Source organism: Marmota flaviventris, chromosome 8 (genome assembly GCF_047511675.1).
Source record: "Marmota flaviventris isolate mMarFla1 chromosome 8, mMarFla1.hap1, whole genome shotgun sequence".
NCBI classification, from domain to species: domain Eukaryota; kingdom Metazoa; phylum Chordata; class Mammalia; order Rodentia; family Sciuridae; genus Marmota; species Marmota flaviventris.
The window spans coordinates 130,702,997-130,721,370 of NC_092505.1; the positions used below are offsets into that span (position 1 = coordinate 130,702,997).

The following is an 18,374-nucleotide window of genomic DNA, read 5'->3' on the forward strand; positions in this document are numbered from 1 at the left end:
AAATTTGATGCCAGCCTTTGTAAGACCCTGTCTCAAATTAAAAAATAAGGAGAGCTGAGGATGTGGCTCAGTGGTAAAGTGCCCTTGGGTTCAATCTTCAGTACAATAAGTAAATAATAAGGCTGGGGAATCTATCCCAGTAATAGAGTATCCTGGGGTTAAATCTCTGGGACCATCAAAAAAAAAAAATCCAAATACAGTTGTCAATTCCTTAAATCTACACACTTGCATCAACATTTTGCAATACTCTCTTTGCACTTTAGGTCTATTATGGTTTACAAATACTGAGTTAGAATTAAAGAAGATAGCTTAATACTGGTTTAGTTTTTTTCCTGTAAATTTTAATCATAGTTTTTCCACTTATTATAATAGATGAGAGGAAGGATAAGAATTCAGAATGAATTTCTTCCCATGTTAAGCAAATTCTGATCCAGTTTCTGAAGCTTCTATTATACCCTGTGGGTAGAGAGTAATCTCTCTGGGTTAGAATACAAATGTATTTCAAAACTAAAATCATATTCTAATATTAGTTGAATATAAATATGCTATGGATAAATCTGTAATTCCTCAAGGACATATGAAATGTATGGCAGAGTTATGAGAAGTAGGACTATTTCATGAGTAGGTACATAGTAAAATCATTTTTATTTCATCAAAATGTTAACTGTTTTGCTAGTAATCATGAAAATTATGCTTTTGTTTTAAATCTATATGAAAATGATTTTAAATTGAAGACTATGCCTTGAAGTTAGGTTTTCATATTCAATAATTCCAAAGTAGTAAGTAAAAATGCTATTGTTTGGGGGGCTGGGTTGTGGCTCAGTGGTAGAGCGCTTGCCTAGCATGTGTGAGGCACTGAGTTCGATTCTTAGCAACACATATAAATAAATAAATAAAATAAAGGTCCATCAACAACTAAAAAATATTTTTTAAAAAATCTACTGTTTATAATGAAGATCAGTTGTCTTTATGTGATAGTAGTGTCAATGACAATCAACCACAAAATGACCTCATATATTCTTAAAAGAGAACATAAACATGTAAATATCCATTTATTAAATTTTATTACTTAAAAATCCATTGATCACATTTTATTTACTTAAATTATTATTTATTACATTTTATTTTCAAACTAATTAGTTGTTTCACCCCATGCCAGTGAGATTAGAGAAATGCCCCTCCTCAAAGAAATATTAGTGAAATTTGCTGCTAAAAAAAAAAAATAGGGAAAACTGGAGAGCAGGCCTCTAATCTCTAAATGTACCTTTTGTTTTCCTCACTAGCATATAAAAGTATATTCTGGACAAATTGAGCTGTTCAGAAAAAAGTATGGACTCTCAATCTTTTCAACTGAAAACAGGGCTTCAGATCCCTCAGTAATTCTTATTCTAGAGAGATTAAAGTCCCCAGTTAGTAAAGCACAGAATTCGAGGGCAGAATAGTTATGGGAAGTTCAGATCCAGAACTCCTATTTGTAAAGAAGAGTTTAAATCTGGCAGCGGGCAAGCAGTCTTGTCCTGGGCTGCAGAGTACTCTGGGGTTAGGGTCCCTGCAGCCCAACCTCACATCAGCCCTGCCACCCTGGGTCATCCCAGTGCACGTGTAGCCCATCCCTTCCCCTGGTCTCCTATAAGTCTACCCAGCAATGTACCAGCTTTTAGATTTACAGTTCACTTGATCTACCTGTTCTCTCATCAACACCCCTAACCCCTGAGCGCAAGAAGAAACCTTTGTATCCCCAGGACTTGGCACAACACCTGACATATACTAGAATGTTATGAGGGCAAAATAGTGTCCAACAGACTAACTGCCGCCCAAAGGGGGCGGGGGGGGGGGGGAAGAGGAGACAAATGAAAAGATGGATGAGAACCTACAGAAAGGGGAGAGATTATCTTCTTATGCAAGTTGTCCACGGGAAGTGAAAAGAATTTCCCTGGAGCAAAAACAAAGGAAAGGTGAGTGTTTACCACTTGCTAAAACTAAGTAATAAACTTGTTCCCTGGTAATAAATTCGAGGAAGCCGATTTGACACCAGGTTCTGCTAAACTAGACGTCTAACTGTCCTTAAAGGTAAACTTCAACTTTGACGTAAAACAAACAATTCTCAAAGCTGATTAGGCCATATCGAGGGGAACAGATACTCTTATTTTCCCAAGACTAAGAGATCCCGGAGGTGACCAGTCGGGGATAAGGAGAAGAAGCAAGGAGAGAGGCCTAGAGAAGCAGGACCCTGCCCGCGGCAGCTCGAAGTCACGACCTTCCCCGCGTGGAGGAGCGGGGCACGCCGCGAGGAGCGCAGTTCGCTTTACCTTTCGCCGCCGCGGGCGGAGGAGCGGCGGCCCCGGCGGCGTGCCCGAGTCCCGCCAGTAACTCGGAGGGCCTCAATTTAGGGGCAGCGGTACCCTGCCGTGCTCCAGAACACCGAGGCTACAGCTGTTTGGCGCCGTCGCCAAGGAGACGGCGCGGGGCATGCTGGGAAGTCGGGGCGAGGCTTTCACCCAGGCGGAAGTGCTCGTGGACCCAAATAGGTGTGTGTGGGGTGGGGGGGAGACCTGCGGGCCCAGCTTCCCAGCTAGACAGCAGCCGTTTCTAAACATACGTCCCAACCTTCTTTAGCAATTGAGCATCTCTGGGCCCGAGAAGCACCTTCGCCTCCCGACCGCCTAGTCTGGCACCCTGGTCTTCACCGAACTCGACTTCCCGTTGACGCCACACCGGAGACTTCCGGTTGCCGGCCTTGGGGTTAAACTGCCTAACGCGGGGGCTGCGAGTCCCCTGGGCTCCTGCGGGATTCTGATGGAGGAGCTACTTCTGCGAGGACACAGCAGGAGGGCGCCGCTGCTGGTCGGGGCAGGTTGTGAAGACCGGGGTGGCGCGGCGCGGCGCACCAAGGCCTGTATTTGAGGAATTAGACCTTTTGAGCACCATTTGCTACCCAGTTGGCATTTGCTGAACAACTACTTCGTGCATGGCCCTCTAATGGGCTTAGAGCGAGTCAACAAGATCTGTATTCGCAGACGCTTTACACGACAGACTGTAAAGAAACTAGAACTATATAGGATGAGGTGCTGAGAAATGAACAAGACTGGGACTAGGCTGAGGTGAGTCAAGGGCAAAATATAAGTGGATGTCAAAAAATTTAGTGATCAAGATAATAAATAAACTTTAATGCAGTGTCTCTAAAATCCAAAATGCATTGTTGACAAAATGCAGGGTTTTAAATAAAGGCAGGTTTGGTCATAATACCATTACTGAGCCATAGTGAACCCTGAAACTAAAAGAAAACAAACAGTAATACTAATTCTGTAAGTTGTTACCCAAGTAGGGAAGATAAACTGCTTCAGATATATGCATGATAAGATGAAAAGAGTTTCCAGATGGAATGATCTGGTAGTTGGATTCCTAGAGACAGGAAGCAGTAGTTTTCCTTACCAATTTAGAAGGGCCCACAAGCCCAGGACCTGAAAGAAGTTCCTAAATGCTGATTATCAATAAAAAAGAAAAACTAGATGACTATCATGGGTCCTGCACACTTGAGTTTACTGAAATCCAGTGCTTTCTGATTATTTTTATGAGATTGATAAGGATATCATTTTTGTAGCTTAGCACTTTTTATTTTGCCCCACAAAAGTCCATAGAACTTACATTCTGGTGTATCCATAATGGATTTTAGCTGATTTTCCTTTAGAATCATCAGCAGTCTCTCTCTCTGTCCAAAGATTAAAACCCATGGAATCATTGAATTGTGCCTTATCTCACACAGGAAAACAAAAGTGCTCAGCTAATATTGCCTGAGGAACTAGGTATGAATTCAGAGATGGTGACAACCAACATGTTCCATCTAAAGAACACTTTATAACATTTGCTGCTTATTGATTTAATGGGGCTGAGAGCCATGATTTGAAAATGTGTTCCATTGTTTTAAACAGGCAGTTCTTCAGACTGTCATCATGGGTATCCGAGGACTAATGAGTTTCGTGGAAGATCACAGTAATGAGTTCTTCACTGATTTGAAGTTGCGGGACACAAAAATTATCATTGATGGCTATGCTCTTTTCCACCGACTTTGCTTCAATTCAAATTTGGAGCTTCGGTATGGAGGGGACTATGATTCTTTTGCAGAGGTTGTAGAAAACTTCTTTGAATCACTGTTTGCCTGTAATATATGCCCGTATGTTGTATTAGATGGAGGATGTGACATTTCAGATAAAAAGCTTATAACTTTAAAGGATCGAGCTAGAGAGAAGATTCAGATGGCCCATTCCCTATCTATTGGTGGGGGTGGGTGTGTGTGTCCCTTACTCATCCGTGAAGTGTTCCTACAGGTTTTGATCAAGCTGCAAGTATGTTTTGTCCAGTGCTTTTCAGAAGCAGATCGGGATATTATGACACTTGCCAATCACTGGAATTGCCCTGTGTTATCATCAGATAGTGACTTTTGCATTTTTGACCTGAAAACAGGGTTTTGTCCATTGAATGGCTTCCAGTGGAGAAATATGAACACTATTAAGGGCACACAAAACTACTATATTCCTGCCAAATGCTTTTCCCTTGATGCACTCTGCCATTACTTCAGCAATATGAACAAAGCTCTACTACCTCTCTTCGCAGTACTGTGTGGGAATGACCATATTAATCTGCCCATCATAGAGACATTCTTAAGTAAAGTACGCCTTCCTCTTAGAGCTACTAGTTCTAAGGGAAGGAGACACCACCGAGTTCTGGGACTTCTGAACTGGTTGTCTCATTTTGCTGACCCTACTGAAGCACTAGATAATGTTCTGAAATACCTCCCAAAAAAGGATCGAGAAAATGTTAAGGAACTTCTCTGCTGTTCCATGGAGGAATACCAGCAGTCCCAGGTGAAGTTGCAGGACTTCTTCCAAAATGGTACTTATGTTTGTCCAGATGCCTTGAATCTCGGTTTACCAGAATGGGTACTAGTGGCTTTATCCAAAGGCCAGCTGTCTCCTTTCATCAGTGATGCTCTGGTGCTAAGACGGACCATTCTTCAAACACAGGTAGAAAACATGCAGCGACCAAATGCCCACAAAATATCTCAGCCCATCCGGCAAGTTATCTATGGGCTTCTTTTAAATTCTTTGTCACATGTAGAAAACATGTCCTGGAGTGCCTTGCCTCATCAGCCTCTAGCTTTCAGTGAAGTAGAAAGGATTCATCAAAACATCAAAACATCAATTGTTCATGCAGTAGAACTGCCCAAAGATCATTCTGATTTGAGCAAATTGACCAAGGTAAGTATAATACTAATGAAATTTTAATTAATCACTTTACTGTGCCATTACCTGTATCATTTCTCTTAACATGATAAACTGAGGTTAGTTGCTGTCTTGCCTTCATTTCATAGAACTCAAGTGAACTAGGTAATATCTTAGCCAGAGGGTCATTGCGAAGACTCAGACTTAACACTTCTTAACTCTAAATCTGTCATTTCCACAGTATTTTCTTTACAATTATCACTACTGTATTGATAGCAGCTATCAATAGAATGGGGTTATGTGGCTTTACAAAAATAACAAAAAATTCTGAACTACAGAAATAAAGTATACATATAGGCACTTGATATTGGTATAACATCTAATACTACATCAGGTTTCAATTAATATTAGCACTGATGGGTAGGTCTAATGTTTTTTATTGACGAGGACCTTTTTTTTAGGCTTCAGGTTTATGCATCATAGTGACTTGCTTGGTTTGATACTCATGATTCTCAGCCTCACTTGGCATTGCTTAACCTGGGTAACACTCAGATCAATCCCTGTTTCAAGGGCAAAATGTTCTTATGAATCCCAGTGTTGCCTTCATTTTTTATACTATTTAATTATATTAAAAATTATAAAATAAAACTGTTTATGTTTGCAGTTAAACTTACAAATTAAATGCAGATAAGCCTCCCACAACAAAGAATAATCTGGCCTCATAGACCCATTGATGCAGTTCCTGGCCTACACCATTGTTTAAAAACTAGCCTCTTAAGCCTCCCAGTGGTGACATCTCAAGAATGAGGAAAAAGGATTCATATTAAATGGGTGTAAGGACCTCTTTGACATTAGGGACTGCTAATAGGAACAGGGATTCTTTGGGGAGTGCTGAAAATGATCTGGAATTGCCAATGGTTGTAGACACTTTGTAAATCTACTAAAACTGTTAAGTTGAATACTTTTAAAGGGTAAAATTTATGACATGTGTATTATATTTTGAAGAGTTGCTTTTAAGCCACCTTCTCCAGAGGATCTAATCTTTCTCATGATAATTCCATAGACAAAGCTTCTGGGGTCCCTTCAAGGGCCATGCCTAATTATAAATTACTATACTCAGAGAAGCCCCAAGATGTGGTGTCCACATTAAGTGTATATAGTTCATTTATAGATCAGACCTAGATGCAGTTTTATGTCATTTTTATCATGCTTAGTAATAAAACTGACAATCAATAGCATTTTCATTGTTACAGAACTAGAAAGTTGAGCATAAGTCACATTCTCAAACAAGTAATTAAAACTCTACCCATATCAATAAAATTCAAATTAGCAATTGTTATGGTTTGGCTATGAGGTGTACTTCAAAAGCTCCTGAGTTAATTCAAGAATGTTTGAAAGTGAACATCCAAGTTTGAATGGGTAATTGTGGGCTGGTGGAGCATGATGGAAGGAGGTGGGTCATTAGGGTCATACTCTGGAAGGGTGAGTTCATCTTTTCTCTATCCCTTCTCTTCTGCTTCCTGGCCACCATGAATGGAGCAGTGGTTCTCTGCCACAACATTCTGCCATGATGTCCTGCTGTCTCACCATGGACTCAGAGCAGTAGACTTGACTGATCATGGACTGTAGCTCTGGAACCATGAGCCAAAATAAAATTTTCCTTCTTTAAGTTGCTCTCATCAGGTCACAAAGGTCACAGCATCATAAAGCTAACACAAAAGTATTCTTAAGAATGATATTTTGCTGAAGATCAATTTCTATTCAAACATAAATAGTACATTGGAATTTTGCAATTTTTAAACTTTTTAAATGACTTTACTGAAAAATAAATGTACAATGAAGTGCACATATCTAAAGTGTGCACTTTGATGAAGATTGACATGTTCATATCTGTGAATCCATCCTACAATTTATGTGCCTACGACTTCTCTAAGAGTTTCCTCTGCCCCTTTGTAATTACTCCCTCCCTAGGTATATGCATATAGCAAAGTGCACAGATAGTCATACAGATGGATTTATTATCACAAAATCGATACATCCATGCAAAGAAAACCCAAATGAATAATGACTATCACCACCCCAGAAGCTTTCCATAGAGTCTGGTTCCAGTCACCATCTCTTCCACCCTCTGTAATCTTTCTCCTGACCTTTTAACAATGCAGTTGTACTCATATAACTATGAAGGAATTCTTTCATCCTTAAATTAACATGTTTCACTGTGAAAAGCTATAGATCATTCATTTATCATTACTGTAAACATTGCATTGTGGAAACATACCACAATTGACTTTTCTGCTTTATTGGTGATGGGCATTGGGGCAGTTTCCAGTTTGAGCTATTTCAAATAGTGCCATGAACATTCCAGTACACGATTTAATGGACATATTTCTGTTTGCATATGTAACTACTAGGAACTTGCTGGGTCATACTCTCACACATGGAAGTTCAGCATATAAGAAGTATTACTATATAGCATTCCAACGCATTGTACCAACTAATATTCCTAACCAGTAGCATGAGAGTAACTCTTACACCCTTGGGACTATGTTTTTTCTTGCCTTTCACATTTTTTTTTAAAGCTATTCTGGTGGTTGTGTAGTAGTATCATTTTAGTCAGTTAGGTGGGTAATTTGTATTTCTTTGATGACTTGAGCACCTTTTCATGGGCTCATTACCTATCTGGATATTCTTTTGTGTTTTTTTGTTCCAATACTTTGCCTGTTTTTCTGTGGTTTTGCCTGCCAGTCCTTTGTCAAACACAGTATTTGCAAATAGTCTCATCTATTCTGTCTTTTATATTTTAATGAACAGGTCTTAATAAAAATTTAAATGACTACATTATTTATGGGATACCACTTTTGTGAGATACTTAAGAAATCCTTGCCTCTCCGAGGTCATGAAAATGGTTTTCTGCATTTCACATTTAGATCTATCATCTACAGAGCTCATTGTGTTTGTGTGTGTTTGTGTGGTGTGAAACCAGTCAGGACACCCATATGGAAATCCAACTGAATCAATGCATTAGAGCGTGCTGATCATATTCCTTGCCAAGTGAAATGACAAATGACAATTCTTAAAACTTACCTGCACTCAGAGAAGGGTGAAATTTTAGTTCATTCTGTGCTCTTGGGTCATCTGGCTTTCTTTTAGCATAGAAATTAATTCTGTATTTATCTTGATGCCTTTGGCTCTGATTGGCCCTTGATAAATCTAAACCAGGTGCAAATGTGATTCCAAGCACAAATGCAGGTACAAGTATTATTGTTTTTAACATGCTATATTAATAATACTTTATCTGCTTTGTGCCAGTTTTTGTGATAGAAACTTTACACAATGTTTCATTTAATTCCCACAGAAACCACATGGGTTACCATGTTAGTTGTTAGCAGTGGACAGAACACCTCTCAAGTTAAAACAGGAGGTTGTTAATCACAAGGAGACATGGAAGTGGATCATTCTTGGTGTATGAGGCAGTACCAAGATCAGCCTCTTTCTGGATACTTCTGCCTCTCCTGTGGCAGCTTCTGCAGGCCTGTACTTTCACTCCCCAAGGGAAAGGGAAAGGAGTTGTCACATGCAATAAAATCTAAGGAGCTTTAAAGGGCTATGAGCACAGTAGTTTCCTTTTTGGAAGGAGCCAAGGACTGGTGAGTTCAATGATAATATCATTTAATGCCTATTTTACATATGATCAGACAAACTGTAGAAAATAACAAAACTTGCCCAAAGGAAAGTTGAGTGCAGAATACCTCTGAAATCAAAGCCCATTCTTTGCTTTGTTCATAAAAGTTCTAACTTGGCTTGAGAATTGAGTAACTTAAGCATTATATGACAGAAAATAATTAATGTAGTTCTGTGTGCTTTTTAAAGTTTGGGACATGTATTTTTATTTTACTTTAATTAATGCTACTTCTAGCAAGCATTATTGTTATACTGAAAGCACTTCATATACTTCTAATTAAAAAAATTCTTACTACTTAGAATCATCATACTATTCAAAATCTCCATGCATTGAAGATGAAACCATTTTGTCAGTTATGTTTTCAGATTAACAATCCATTCTCAACTGTCAGCCACACTTAATACTGATAAAAAGTGTTAGATGCTAAGAAATGTACAAGACTATCTTGTCCTCCCAGAAAGAAAAAAATCTTTTCATGGCAGCATCCAGACACTAGGAATACAAGTTTGATTATAAAGTTACCCTTTTAACAGTCTTAATGTCCTTATTAGTAAGAGTGTGACTTATAAGACCTTTTTCTCAAAGTCTTTTGAGATCAAGGTAAAAATTATTTCTACAAGAAGGTCAAAATCCTCATGGCTGTTAACTTCTGACTTTTTTGAAGTACACTCTATAAAGCATGAAAAAGGGTGTGTGTTATTGCAAGGACAGTGCAGTTCTGTCTCCCTTGTCCACCACTGGACAATCCCAGGATGGGAGAAAAGCAGACAATAAAACATTCAGCAGGCAAGGGACATGAGACAGGACTCAAACAGAAGGCTATATAAGTACATATAACATTTGTCTTCTGTAGGTGATTAGGAATGGCATCATGGAGAAAGTGGCACCTAAATATTCACCAGCAAGTAAGAGCAGGGTTGAATATCGATCTGTTTTTTAAAGCAGAATACCTGGACTACTAGTTAAAAGTGCAGATTGCTGTGTTCACCAAATTACTCAAAGTAGGGGACAAGGTCTGAGGAACAAATTTCTAGCAGCCTTCCCAAGTGATGTGCGCACTGCATGTGCTTAGCAGCAGAGAGGCTGCAATAGCAACAGACTTTTTAGAGGGAGCAGACCACACACCCATTTATGTATCTAATCAGTGTTTTCAATGTTTTGGGTATAGATGACTTTTTTCTCCTCAGAAATAAGTTCCACAGCTGACATTAAATCTCTTCTTGCTGTTAAAAAGAAAATAGAGGGAAAAAAATTCCCCAAAGTAATTTGTAGGATGTTTGGTGTGTATTTTCAGGTCTCCTTCATTAGGCGGAAGATGCTTCTGTTAGAAACCCTAAAGGTGAAACAGACCATCCTGGAGCCAATCCCTACTTCTCTGAAGTTGCCTATTGCTGTCAGTTGCTACTGGTTGCAGCATGCAGATGCCAAGGCAAAGCTACATCATCTACAAGCCCTTCTGCTGGGGATGCTGATGGGGCCTTTGCATGCCATAATCAACAGCCCTCGTAGGTATCTGGAAATTCCAGGTGCATGTCTTTGCATGTTGGTTACCAACTGTGTACACTCAAGAATTCACACAAATCCAAATTATTTACCCTTATGAATTACATCAGACTTAAAGGCACCAAAATGTCATTTATTCATTGGTAAATATTTCTAAACACTTCCATGTGCTGTGCTTCCATGTGCTGTGCCAGGGGCTTGACTCCCGAATATACAGCTGGTATATATTGACACTGCCTGATCCCACCCTGCAACCTGGCAGGCTCTCAGTGCCTTGCTGTTTGATAATTGGTAAAAGGTGGGCCTTTTTACTACTTTAAAGGCACCTAATGCTTTAGGGAAGGGTGACTGTGTTTTGCCAGTTGCATTTTGAGTCCATGCTTCCCACCCCATTTTTAATACAGCAACACCATCACAGGAAGCTTATTTAAAATTACTGAAAGTCAAACTTCTGAATACCTACAACCACAGTAAATATTCATGTTTGTGCTTTAAAAAAAAAAAAAAATCTTTTTCCCCTCTACTGTGAGTTTAATTAGGAAAAAAACCCTCTATTTCTACTACAGAAATATACTGAGGCAATTTCATCTGCATTTATCTGGTGAAATAAGTCTTCAAGCATTGAAACACCACAGTACGTTAATGCAACATTCCCTTTAAGATTATGAATGCTGTAATACTATCTAAACAAGTATGAAATTTTCATACATAAAAACAGTACTAATATGGTAGCTATCAGCCATCTAAGGTTAAATTCAAGTTAAAAATTCAACTTTCTCAATCACATTAGCCCCATTTCAAGTGCTCAGTAACCACATGTGGATACAGGATACTGTGTTAGCACTGATTTAGAACATTTCCATAACTGCAGGAAGTTTTACTGGATAGCACTACTCTGCAGTTGGCTTTTTAAAAGAATAAGTTAAATGAGAAGAGTGAAACAGCATGAACTCCAAAAACACCCCAAGTATTAAGAGACTCAAGTGTGACAATAGCCATCAGAGAGACTTTGGATATATGACAACCAACAAACATAACAAACTGCTTAATAAGAACAAAAGTTGAGGGTTGTTCCTCTCTGAATAATACAGTAAAGAAAATTCTCAGGAGTAAAAACTATTACATTTTTACCTGAGTCCTACAGAAGGGACATGTCAAGGGTCTATTTCTTTTCTTTTAGGAAATGTGAACCCTGCACCCTGGCAGGCTCAGTGCCTTGCTGCTTGATAATTGGTAAAAGGTGGGCCTTTTTATTACTTCAAAGTTGGTCCAGTTGTAATTTTGCACATCTCCACTCAAACCTACATAGAAACATTGAGCTAAACACATGCAGCATTCTTGCCCCTTAAAGAAGCTTTTTGTCAAAGTCCGAGTCATACTTTTGTTTTTGTCTCATAAAGCAGGTAAAAGTGTTTTGGACACAGCTATTTCTTTAAAACAAGTGCACTATAGCATGAGGTTTCTGTGAAAGGAAGATTAGTGAAAGAGAAAAGTAAAGAGAATGTTGTTTAATAGTCACTTGTTTCCATAGACAGAATTTGGAGAGTTCACATGCAGACATGTTTAAGATCAGATCAGCAAGAGATCTTACTTCAAGGAAAAGATAATTTAGGGTTGAAGAAAGCTAGGTTATCATTAAAAAGTTACTTCAGTATAAATATTTCAATTTTATACAGCAAGGTATATATGAAGCCAGAAGAGAAAGACAATTAGGTTTTTAAATTAATTTTCTTCTTTGTGGAATCTGAAATTTTATATGTGAAGAAAATGTCAGGCTGATGCACTATTTTTGGAAAATACTGCCTTGAATTCTTTCTTTATCTAGGTAAAGAAGAGCTGCAGGAAGGTGGTGCTAAGATGTTGTATGAAGAGTTCCAAAGAGTGAAGGAGCTGACGTGGCCGGGCCGGAGACTGGATTTAGACACAGCTCACATCTTCTGTCAGTGGCAGTCCTGTCTCCAGATGGGGATGTATCTCAACCAGCTGCTGTCCACTCCTCTCCCAGAGCCAGACCTAACTCGGTAAGCATCACGGGAAACTTTAGTTCAGATGGATACATACAAAAGTGAATATTCTTATTTATATCTAAAATAAAGAAGTTACTTTATAAAGTTATTCTTAGTAGAATTGATCTTGGATCACATTTATCACTGAAGAGCTGCAAACAGGAAAAACATTGTTATTTTCATATTCCCAAAGCATGTTTTCATGATCAGATCCAATGAATAAAAATCACTGGGGAAAGAGAGGCAGCTATTGGTATAACAGAACTTATTCCCTTCAGGTGTTTATTACTTTATAGAAGCTACTTCTTATGACACTACTGAAATATTACTGTATCCCCATTCACTCTAGTTTGTTATTTTATGAGACTTTTTAAATTGCATCTCTTACCACCTGTCATAATCTTTACTCTCATTCATTCCAGTATTTATTAACTGCCTACTTTGTGTTAGGGTTTCATAAACAACAAAAATCTCTGTTCTCGTGGAACTTTTATTCTAATGAGATGATTATTAGACTTCATTTAGGGTTTGTGTCCTGCCAAATAATTATGAAGACAGGAGAGGCAGTAAGGGAGTTGAGCCTGTGTTCCTGAGAGTAGTATTATATTTGACTCTGGAGTTTTAAGCTGGGTAAGAAGAAATGATAGCAGTAGGATTTGAGCCAGTGAAAAAACTGTGATTAAGGGATTGGACATCTTTGTAATTACCCTTCTGGGAGGTACTAGAGGAAGAAAGGAGGAGGAAAAGGTGATGGTTAGAAATGAGAGTATTTGAAATTGAATCTACAACATCCCCAACTCCTAACCAACATTTTTTAAATGAAAACAATGTATAAGTTCTTTGAGGGCAGGGATTTGACTATTTAATTTATGACTGTAGCCCTAGTACCCTGCACTTTGAGCAATAATTTAGGAAGTATACAAAATATGATGGTGTAACTCTGAAGATGTTTCAAGATAAAAAGCTTCCTAGCAATAAATAAGTGTCCTTAAAATCTCTGGGCCTCATCTGAGCTAACCCAAAAACCCACTACCAAGTAAAATTAATTGGTTTTTGAACTTGGATTTTTTTATTCCTTTTCCTTTAATAATTTAAGTCATTTCTTTACTGGATCCTCTCTAGCTACCACAGATTCCCTATACAACAACAGGAAAAACAAGACCAAACAGTTCTCTTAATAATGATTTCAGCAGGAGATTGTTCCTGCACCTCAGCATAATCAAGGCTTTATTTTAAATTATTTTACTCTGGTTAAATGTTGGTTCTACATTGGTTGAGAAGGCACCGGTTGATCAACTCTAAGTCATATATTCAATTTGAGAGTTCCAGTTAATCCCATCTTCTATTTGTGAAGTGGGATTTTAGTCCAAGTGAATGACCTTGCAAATTATGCCATTACAATTTTCAAGAATTTTAACAAACTGCCTGTTTGGCTTATCAAGGTCATTTTAATTCCTTTTCTTTGAAGTGATAAAGAGGCCTATTTGGGGTTAGTTGCAAAACCAGTAATCATCATAATTTAATAAAAAGTTTTTATATATCACCAGCCAGTAATTTTTTAATCACTAAGTTCCTTTCAACGAAGAACAAGATAATTCTGAAATTATTTTAATAATTTTAGAAAAAACAGTAAGAGCTCTCAGTGTTGATAAAAATTTATTGAAGCCATGTTAATCATACCTGACCCACTGCACTAACCTGATGCTTTACAACCATACTTTTTTTTTTTTCCCACTGAACAGACTGTATAGTGGAAGCCTGGTGCATGGACTATGCCAACAACTGCTAACATCAGCCTCTGTAGAAAGTCTCCTGAGCATGTGTCCTGAGGCTAAGCAACTTTATGAACACCTGTTCAATGCCACAAAGTCATATGCCCCAGCTGAACTCTTCTTACCAAAGGGTAAATCAAATTCAAAAAAAAAAAGAAAGAAGAAAAAGGGTACCACCTGGTCAAAGAACAGAGTGGGAACTGCCTCAGATCCCCGATGCTTGTATGAGGGAAGCAATCGATTTGGGTTATTAATGGTTGAAAACTTGGAGGAACATACCGAAGCCACCAATACTGAATAAACTCAAGTCTACATATACTACATGTATAATTCTAACTTAAAATTTTGCTCTTACCTCCCTTGAAATAATTAGCTCTTTTCTTTAGAACTTAGAGGATAAACATGATGACACATAATTATTGGATTCTGACATATTTTGTATTCTATTTTTAATAAAGATAACCTGATTTTAAAAAGCTTCTGATATCGCTTAAACACACTTATGAAAAAGCATATTTGTACTTCTCATGTTCCATTTCAGTAAGTTATAAATTTTAAAACTGCAACAGCATAGTTAGCTATATTTTCAAAGAGAAGAAGTCCTACTTCAATTGATTACTAAAAATAGTAAGCTGGTAATCATTTCAAAAAATTTCTTTGTTTTTTACGTATGAAAAGTCTGAACTGTGAAAACAGAAGTTAGATGCCAACAAAAGAAAATAAAAACTTAGTAGATGAGACCATGCAAAGCTGATAAGCGCTATAGATACACTTCAGATTTTAAAGCAGCAGTTGAAACTATAATGGCACCAGCTACAAAAACAGCATGCTGAGCTATTAGATATAGAGGAGGAAAAAACAATAAGAAATGAAAATAGCACAAATATGTGCAGCAAAACAAGACTTTAGACCTTTTTTTGAAAAGTAGTTAATGAGTCATAACCAGTTGTTATTGGTTTTTTTTTTTTTATTTTTATTCCATCCTGGGGATCCAACCAAGGGCCTTAACACACACTAGGCATGTGCTCTACAACATCCCCAACTCCTAACCAACATTTTTTAAATGAAAAAAATTAGTCTAGAAAATATCAGATACATATATTAAGTGGTTATGAAAAATTATTTTTTACTGTAATCAAAAAAGTTTGAAAGGCACCATTCTAGAAAATACTAGAGGCTGCTAACATTACAAATACCAACAGATATAAAAGTGCTGGCCAGTTCCAAATAAAGAACACGAAAGTAAAAATAAACAAGTAGAATGATTCAATACATTTGGGCAAGATCTGAAAGTATTCCAACCTTCATCTGTTCACACAGCTGTGTTCGTCCTCTCTTCTTCCACTGGCATATTCTCCATCAGTAATCTAAAGATGTGTTCAACTGGCATTTTGAACAAGCCCATGCCCTATTCCTGATATCCAGTAAACAATTCTCTACACTTTCCTTGAAATACCACACCTCAGAATAAGCCCAGCACCAGGCAATGTCATACATACCTTGCAATTGTTGACTGTTTTTAGCCATTTACAAAGGGTAAAGCAATGTGATTTGCATTTGGAGTGTTCAATGCTACTTCCATTTGAAGTGAGAGTTTTGAAATAAGGAATCTAACAGGAACAATAATCATGTTATCCAAAATTCTCTCTTCCTTGATTCCTAGAGTTTGGGGCTGATCTAGAAATTATAATGTCCTATTTCCTGAATTATCAATACTTCTTTTGAAAATCAAACTACCCTGCATGGAAAACCATTTCCACTTTGGCAATTAACTTGTTTGGTAGGCAGCAAATTGAGAGTATATGGGCTACAGAGTTTAATTGAAAGTCAACTGAACTACATCAACTGTCTTTTCCCTTCACTTAATGGGTTCTCCTTTAGCAAAAAGAAGTCAGATTTCCTTCTCTGGCCATTGTAATCTGGGCTTTTTACTTGAAATTATCCCACCTTGCCGTAAAGGGGTTAAGAATCTAATGTCCAAGCCAGGTACAGGGGCACATGCCTGTAATCCCAGTGGCTCGGGAGGCTGAGGGAGGAGAATCTTGAGTTCAAAGCCAGCCTCAGCAACAGCGAGGCACTATGCAACTCAGTGAGACCCTGTCTCTAAATAAAATACAAAACAGGGCTCAGTTGTGGCTCAGTGATTGAGTGCCCCTGAGTTCAATCCCTGGTACCAAAAAAAAAAAAAAAAAAAGTCAATTCTCTCTTACTCTGGGGTAACTCGGTGTTAAACCTTCTGTATTAGCTGAGAGGTCATGGGCATTACACAGGGTGGTCTAAGGAGGGTCACCACAGAATGAGGATATATACCTGATCCTCAAAAGACTTCTTGTTTAAGCTGCTCTGAAGACAATACACAATGAAATAACAAGAATATTTTATAAAACAGTCTGTCAGGTACAAAATTGTAAAGACAAGACTGAATGCTACAAGGAGACTGCAATTACCAGGAAGAGGTTAAACCACAGGACTCCCAGACATGACTTAAGGCCTGGCTTGATTGAAGAGATAGGATTAAATTCAGATCAGGAAAAGGAGAAAATGGGAACACCTATGTAAATGCAGAATGTGATATGTCCCATGTTCCACTTCTACAATGTTTCCTGTTGTCAATCATGTCTTTAGGTAAGTCCTGGTGTTTTTTGTTTGGTAGTTTTTGCAGTATTAGGGATTGAACCCAGGGGCATTGTACTACTGAGAATATATATACATATATCTCCCCAGCCCTTTCAATTTTGAGACAGGGTCTCACTAAGTTGCCAAGGCTAGCCTTGAACTTGTGTTTCTCCTGCCTCAGCCTCCAGATCCTTGGGATTCCAGGTATGTGCACTGCACCGGGCAATCAGTCCTGCTCTTTCTGATTTAGTTCTAGCAAATGAAATCTCACCTGAGGCTTTAGAAATGTAGTATTCGATTAGCAGTTCAAGTAACAAAAAGAACTCTGGACAGCTAAGATGAATAAATTTTAGGGGTAAAATTAGAGAAAAAACCATTTACTTTATATAATGTAATCATGCTCTGTACTTAGTGATAATGATATTTTAAGTCTATTTTGTACAAGTTCATTTTGAGTTACCTGGATCTTGAAAATTCATTCATCTGTAAATATCTCTATAGTTCTTTTATGCCAACTGATCATCATGGAAAAAGAATTCAAGTTAACTTTACTTTTTCAATTTGAATTTCTAATTCAAATTAATTATAATTTTAGAAGATAAAGATCTTTATCACCTGAAAGACCCTAAAATTTTTGTTCCTTTGTGTATAAAAACAAATTAATCGGAGAATGTCTCAGTTGCCCTTCCTATGAGAATTGTCCATAAGTGAAATTGTCTAAAGATAAAATAATATTTTTAAGTGCCTGTGTACTTAGCAATGGGTGATAAACAACAACCACTGTTATGTCCACACATGAAAACCAAGAGTGAAGCCAGGGATCTGGGAAGTGAGTGAGTGCCGAGCAGCACAAAGAGTAAGATGCCATGAGACCAGAGTTATCAAAGCTAAGAGTAGAATTCTGCAAAGGCAAATGAGAAAAGAACATGGCTAAGAAAAAAAGGGAAAGAGGTGTGACACTGAGGCCACATTGGAAAGAATGGAGAACTACCAAGAGAATGAAAGGGCAGATAAGCTCTAAATCAGAACATGAAGACCAGAAGGAATTAATGCCATATTGATTATTTGTGTCCCTCCAGCTCTTTTTCCTGTTGTCAAGGAATTCTCTGTATTTTTTTCAAAACTCAATTTGAAAAGAGTGCAGGGTATGTTTAAAGATAGAGGGAAAATAACTAAAAAATAGATATTACCACTTCCTAGGAATCTCTTCCTGCAACTGTCAGGGTTATATCCTGGCCCTACTCTATAGCCTTAAGAAGGCCAAATCCAGCTTTCCCCTAGTAAGGTTGCCAGGTATCATTGGAGGCTCCCCTCTACCACATGCTGTTTGGCTACCTGGCAAACCAGAGCAGCAACTGGAAAGCAGCCCCACCCAGACCGGGTAAAAGGATTTCATTTCTATAAAAGAACACTTACTAGTACCACACTCCAATGTGGCAACCTTGTATTTTTGATGGAATGGATATGGGTGGAATACTTGGTATTCATAATTAAATTAATTATAATTTTAGAAGATAAAGACTTTATCACCTGAAAGACCCTAAAATTTTTGTTCCTTTGTGTATAAAAACAAATT

At 37.9% G+C, this 18,374-nt stretch overlaps 3 protein-coding genes across 6 annotated transcripts in view; 1 reads left to right on the forward strand and 2 right to left on the reverse strand.

Annotated features, from left to right (window-relative positions):
• Positions 1-2,443, reverse strand: part of Nek11 (NIMA related kinase 11) — a 337,064-nt gene extending 334,621 nt beyond the window's left edge. The window contains exon 1 of the mRNA XM_027933893.2: positions 2,310-2,443. The gene's annotated coding sequence lies outside the window, so the exon portion shown is untranslated. The remainder of the gene's footprint in view (positions 1-2,309) is intronic.
• Positions 2,444-2,495: 52 nt separating this feature from the next.
• Aste1 (asteroid homolog 1) lies at positions 2,496-9,069 on the forward strand. Its single transcript, XM_027933927.3, has 3 exons — positions 2,496-3,101; positions 3,930-5,255; positions 8,575-9,069. Exons 2-3 carry the CDS (start codon positions 3,951-3,953, stop codon positions 8,596-8,598), a joined length of 1,329 nt encoding a protein of 442 aa, XP_027789728.1. The 5' UTR covers positions 2,496-3,101; positions 3,930-3,950; the 3' UTR covers positions 8,599-9,069.
• Positions 9,070-10,516: 1,447 nt separating this feature from the next.
• Positions 10,517-18,374, reverse strand: part of Atp2c1 (ATPase secretory pathway Ca2+ transporting 1) — a 133,718-nt gene continuing 125,860 nt past the window's right edge. For all 4 annotated transcript variants that reach the window (XM_027933925.3, XM_071615658.1, XM_027933926.2 and 1 more), the window contains one exon: positions 10,517-12,417. In XM_027933925.3, coding sequence (XP_027789726.1) covers positions 12,322-12,417 — 96 coding nt within the window. In that variant the 3' untranslated portion in view covers positions 10,517-12,321. The remainder of the gene's footprint in view (positions 12,418-18,374) is intronic.